Source organism: Anthonomus grandis, chromosome 4 (assembly GCF_022605725.1).
Source record: "Anthonomus grandis grandis chromosome 4, icAntGran1.3, whole genome shotgun sequence".
Taxonomy (NCBI): Eukaryota; Metazoa; Arthropoda; class Insecta; order Coleoptera; family Curculionidae; genus Anthonomus; species Anthonomus grandis.
Window position 1 is genome coordinate 5277507 of NC_065549.1, and position 6517 is coordinate 5284023.

The 6517-nt window shown below is 33.6% G+C and overlaps 1 protein-coding gene across 1 annotated transcript; it reads left to right on the plus strand.

Annotated features, from left to right (window-relative positions):
• The first annotated feature begins 286 nt into the window (after positions 1-286).
• Positions 287-6019, plus strand: LOC126735188 (uncharacterized). The gene is made up of 2 exons (XM_050439139.1): positions 287-375; positions 5291-6019. The coding sequence occupies exons 1-2, from the start codon at positions 364-366 to the stop codon at positions 5876-5878; spliced, it is 600 nt and encodes a 199-aa protein (XP_050295096.1). The 5' UTR covers positions 287-363; the 3' UTR covers positions 5879-6019.
• Positions 6020-6517: the final 498 nt, after the last annotated feature.

Below are 6517 nucleotides of genomic sequence, written 5' to 3' on the forward strand. Positions count from 1 at the left end.
ACCGTGCCATAAAACCATAAATTAAATAACGCACAGACATCTCGTGCTACGCACACCACACACATAAATAATCGTCTTAAAAAAGGCCAATCGAGAATGCCAATGCCGATTAAAATGCAATTTAAAAAGATCGAATCCCATATGAAAATCGATTTTTTTTTTTGTTAAACTCCCAAATAGAACGCAAAATACACTTTTAGATTCGATTCTTACACATCAAATTAATAATATTTTAAGGCCTTTCACTGGTACCCGCCTATTCTCCTAAACTATATAAGACGAAATGCTTTCATTTAAGTTCATCAGTGCCGTTCGACTTTCTTTACATCATCGACGTTTTACCAGAAGAAAGAACGAGATAGAATGAAAGTGATCGTGAGTAAAAGTTACTTCCTAATAGTTTTATTATATAGTGAAACGAGAGCGAGTAGTAGTGCTTCCTTCCGAATTCATAATATACGTGGAAGTGATCAATAGAGTTGAACTCTTTATTGGATTATTTTCAGGCCTAACACTGATGATGGTCCAAGAAAGAGTTGAAACGTTGCATGTATAGGATTGCACCTTTTTTATATATATATATAATTTAAGGGTATTCTTTGGGTTTTTTGTAAAAAGTGTTCTAGAGAAACAGACAAGTTGTCTAGGGTTTTTATTTTCTTATATGTGGAGTTGCCTAATGATGGTCCAAGGAGAAGCAGACACGTTCTAAGAGACTTTAAAAATTAATTTTTGAGTTTTTATTTAAGACATCTGATGATGGTCCTATAAGAGCCGAAACGTTGTCTAGGGATTTTTTTCTGTCATCAACATATTTGTTGTTTTCTTATGTATTTCCTGATGGGATCGTCCAAGGTCAATTAATTTTCTGGATTGTTGTTGGATGCTGATGGTTGATGCGGATTTGAAGCTGAACCGTTGACTTGTATTTTTTTTCGTCACCGAGATATTTGCTTTCTTGTTTGGAGTTTCCTGATGTTGGTCCAAGAAAAAAAAACAAAAACGTTCTATGAGACTTAAAAAAAATCTTGATTTTTTGCCACTAAGATTTTTGAGTTTTTCCGTGTAGAATGACCTGAGGATGATCCCTGAGGAGGCTGTAACGTTGTTTGGGGTAATTTTTTTTGCTGCGAAAATATTTGAGAGCCCTGGTGACGGTCCAATTGGAGCTGAAACGTTGTCCAGGATTTTTTTTCTGTCACCAATTTATTTGTTTTCTTCTGTTTGGAGCTTCCTGATGGTCTCTGTTATGCAGTTTAAGTCCAGCTAAATAAAGATTTAAATAAAATTATTTTCAATGGCATTCGAACTGACGACCAGTGGATTTGTGCTCTAAACCACTTGCAAATAGCAAAGAAGCTACATCCGGAATAATAATGATTCCGTACCATGTAGAATTAAATTAAGATGAGATACTAGAGGTTACGTTACAAACAATTTTTTAATTTCAATAAGATTTTTAATTCTTCCATGTGGAATGGCTTGAAGATGATCCCTGAAGAGGCTGAAACTTTGTCTATGGTCATTTGTTTCTGCTTCCAACATATTTCAGATCCCTGATGATGGTCATCTGCAAATAAAAGAAATAGACAATGTTCAAAGCATAGAGTAATATGATTAATAAGGCATCTTGATTATTATTGAGGAACACCTGATGACAGGTTAAATGTTGATGACAGATACTTTTTTTTAATTTGACACCTAATTTGTCAGTATGGTCAGACTTGACTAAGGTGTTCTTGTACTTGAGGGTAAGAAGGTCGGTTTCAACCTTGTCGAATGCTTTAGAAAAATCAGTGTATTTTCATCATTGTATTCCTGTTAATTCGTGAAGTACAGCCATTTGGGACTCAGGGAATTTTAATTTTTTTCCAAGATTTCAGGCTTGATTTTTCCATTGTAATTTTTTTTTTTTCGAGAAAATACCTAAATACGTATTTAATTATTTTATTAGAAGAACATAAGTTCCAATTTTCATCCTTGTGTTTCTATTAATTCCTTAAATACACACATTTGGTGGCCAGGGAATTTAATTTTTTTTCCATGATTTTAGAGTCGATTTTCCATTGTATTTTTTTTTCGGAAAAATGGTTAAACACGTATCCAATTATTTTATTAGAAGAGTCCTTACATTCCTGTTAATTCTTGAATTATCGTCATTTTTCTAGATTATTGAAGATTTTTTAAACATTATTCAGGTTATTTTCATCGGACAACAATATGATTACGAGTGCTTAAAACTTAACACAAATCGACTTTTCCAGGTAGTTAAGTCAGAGTTTTCTTCAGGCAATCAAGTAAAAATTACGTTTTAAGCACAATTATCTGTAAGGTATTAAAATTACTTTAAAATGCCTGCATTTTTCAAAAACAATTTTTCCAGGTAATTTAAGTGCCTGGACGAAAACATATTAATTTTTTCACGAAGTGCAAGAAAAGAAAAATTGAATCAAAAATCGAGCAGCCTGGAATGCATTAAAATTAAATCTGAGTGCCTGGAATTGAAAAAAAATATTTTTTAGGCAATTGAGGACTATTTCCACTGTACATTAAGTGCCTAGACAAAAAAAATTCATTGTTCCAGGCAGTCGAATAAAAAGAAAATTACATTTGAATTCTAACTGCCTGAAATGGGTCAAAATTAGTTGTGAATGCCTGGAATACAAATCGAACAAGTACCAGAGAGGCGAAAAAATTAGTTGCAAATTTTTGGAATATTTAAAAAAAAAATCCAGACAATTGAGGATTTTCCAGTATTTGTAATTTTTGCCTCATGAACATATAGGTCAATGGTTCGTTTCAATACGAATTTAATAGAGTAATATGATTGATAAGGCGTTCTGATCATTATTGAGGAACACCTGATGACACGTTAATGACTGATACTTGACTTTAATTTGACACACACACCGTGTTCTTGTAATTTGAGGATAAGAAGGTCGCTAGCAACCTTGTCGAATGACAAAAGAAAAATCGGTGTATATTAAATCAACCACAAGGTGTCATAGTGAAGCCAAAGGATGGTTAAAATAGATTAAAAGATTATGAAATTTTTAAGTTTCCTAGGAGATTTTACTCTTTTTTTCCAAAATATGGCCATTTGGTGCCCAAGGAATTTTAATTTTTTTTTCCAAAATCGCAGATTTTATTTTTTCATTAAATTTTTTTTTCCCAAAAAATGCTTAATTAATACGTATCCAATTATTTTATTAAAAGAACATATATTCCAATTTTTATCTTTGTATTCCCGTTAATTTGTGAAATACAGCCATTTGGAGCTCAGGAAATTTTATTTTTTTTTCAAGATTTCAGGTTTGATTTCTCCTTTATAATTTGTTTTTCGAGGAAATACCTAAATACGTATTTAATTATTTTATTAGAAGAAGCTATATTCCAATTTTCATCCTTGTATTCTTGTTAATTTGTTAAATACAGCCATTTGGTGGCCAGGGAATTTTAATTTTTTTTCCATGATTTTAGAGTCGATCTTCCAATTATTTTATTAAAAAGAAATTCCTATTAATACATGAATTATGGCCGTTTTTCTTAATAATTGAATATTATTCAATATTTTCCACGTTATTTCCCAGACAACAATATGATCACGGGTACTTGAAAGAAAACAAAAAAACAACTCTTCCAGGCACTTAAGTCAATTTGTTGTCAGAGTTTTCTTCAGACAGTCAAATAAAAATCACACACGAATCACAATTATCTGTAAGATATAAAAATTACTTTAGAATTCCTGGATTTCTCAAACACGATTTTTCCAGGCAATTAAGGCATCTTTGCAAGGGATTTTAAGTGCCTGAACAGAAAAATAATAACTTTTCCAGGCAGTCGAATAAAAGAAATATTGCAAATCCAACAGTCTGCAATCAATAAAATTAAATGCAAATGCCTTGAATTGAAAAAACAATGTTTCAGGCAATTGAGGACTGTACATTACAGTGCCTAGGCAAAAAAATTCATTGTTCTAGGCGGTCAAATAAAAAGAAAATTACATTTTACTGCCTAAAATGGGTAAAAATTAGTTATGAATGCTCGAAATACAATTATTACAAAAAAGGATTCAAAAAAATTAGCTGCAAATTTTTGGAGTATTTTAAAAAAATTTCCAGACAATTGAGGATTTTCCAGGCTATAAAATTAGACCACGAGTGCCTGAAGGAAAACAAAATTGACTCTTCCAGGCGATTAAGTTAATTTGAGAGGAAAAGATGCAAATCTTTGATAGAAAAGTGCTCTCAAGGAACAGAAGTTCTGATAATTCTCAAGAGATCCAGTGTGTCTATATTTTTTTCTATATGTTTACAATTGAGTACCAAACCACAAGGAAAATTCGAAATTATTTGCAATTTTTACCTCATGAACATATAAGTCAATGGTTCGTTTCAATATGAATTTAAAAGTTGCGACATCTTCATCTACATCATGTATCAATAGCTGATCCCAGGCACCTTTATTAATTAATTATCTCGTAATTATACTTCTTAAAATTAAAGATTACATATTCATATTTTCTACAATAAGTCTTTGAGTTACTATGATTGATGTATATTAAGTTTATCAACAAAGCTGGATGATGACTTTCACATTTAAAATGCAGTGCATCTTGCACTAGAAATATGATTAATTTTAAAGAGGTTAACTAGCGGAAATGTCTCGACATTAGTCGAGTCAGATACTGTGTGACCAGTTATCGGCACATCCAGCGAATTATTAGACCATGTACAAAAGCCATAATCACTATGTCTTCGATAAGCCATTGCTTTATAGGCATCACGTTAAGAGGTTGAAGATAAACACAACAGGACATTTTCTTGTCGTCTTTGTTCAACTGGACAGTCTTCAGATAACTCTTCAGCAACTAACGCAAGCTGTAATAGATGCAGGATGCATTTGATCACAGTTCCGTATCCATGAAGTTAAACCGTTATAAGGAGTCCATTAACATTTTGTTACTAGAGAGTAATTTAATTTCTCATGTTCTCCTTCGTCCTTGGTGGTAGTGGCTATTGAGAAAAAACCTTCCAATGGACGGTTGTCCTGGAGTTCCTTCATCAGGCAAGCCTGTTTCAGATCTGTATTGTTGCGTGAGTTATTGGGTTTAATAAAAACAAAATCTTTGCAGATTATGTTCTTATATCAGAGGCAATAAGATTGAGTGCCATAAAAAATGATTTCAATTTCCTTTTCTTATCAAAAGGGTGGTCCGAAGATGGTCCAAAAGGGATTTTTTTTTTAAATCTTCCAATCAGTTGGTTGCATAAAAAAATTAAAATTTCAGGGTTCCCTCATCCTCCTCGCTCTGGCATTAGGCGCCACATCCGCCAGTTATGCAGAGAGTGAAGGACACCACGACTTCAGCGGCGGCGGTGGCGGTTCGGGAGGCGGCTACGACCTCGGCGGCGGTCACGAGTTCGAAGGCGGCGTCCAAGAAGTTCACACTGGAGGCGGCGGTGGTGAAATTGAACACCACCAACAACCCACCAAATACTTCGAGCACACCAAAGCGGTACCGGTCCACGTCACCAAGAAAGTTGGTGTGCCCGTGCCTCATCCCGTGGGTGTGCCCGTGCCCCAAGTGGTGAAAGTACCGGTACCGCAGCCGTATCCCGTGCATATCAACGTTCCCCATCCGGTTGCCATTCCCATTTATAAGTTGATCCCTCAGGAGATTGAGAAGAAGGTGCCTATCCACGTGGAGAAACTTGTACCGGTTTACATTAAGAAACCTTATAAGGTGGAAATCGAGAAGCATTATCCGGTTCATATTAATAAGCCTTATCCAGTGCATGTACCAGTTTATAAGCATGTGTACCACGAGGTTAAGCATGAGAAGTATGTTGACCATGGACACCATGGGCACCATTAATTTTTATTAACTTTCCTCATTCACGGACTGAATCATTGTGTCATTTCCAACTGTACATTTTTCTCTTTCCTATCATCCCTTCATCCCCTAGATCGTATTGTTGTTATTGTTGATTTTGTTAATAAAAAATTGTTGTTTATATATTGTGGTTTCATACGGTTTATTAAGACATTAAAAGAAAGTGAAAATAACGCCATATGGGTGCATAATAGTTCCGGATTTAGTCGGACTTTCATTAGGTATTAATATATATATATATATAATCCGGAACACTTAATAATAATAATAAATAGGCGATTATCACGATAACAGATCATATTTTAATACATGGCTTAAAATACTTTCACCGTATATGTAAGAGGAAATGGTTTTTCTATGTAAAAGGCGATGATGACGATTGAGATTTATGTATATGAAAAAATTTGTATCCCTAGGATATACGATATTGATGTCGAATGAATTATATAATCACTGATTATAAGGATTTATTTACATAGAATGAATAGAAAATTGTTGTGATATAAGAATGCATAGGTGGTCTGTGATCTGATGAAATATTCATTTTAAAGGTTCATTGACCAGGAATAAATAAAATGACTATTATGACTGAATTTAGACGTATAGAGTAAAAATTGATTA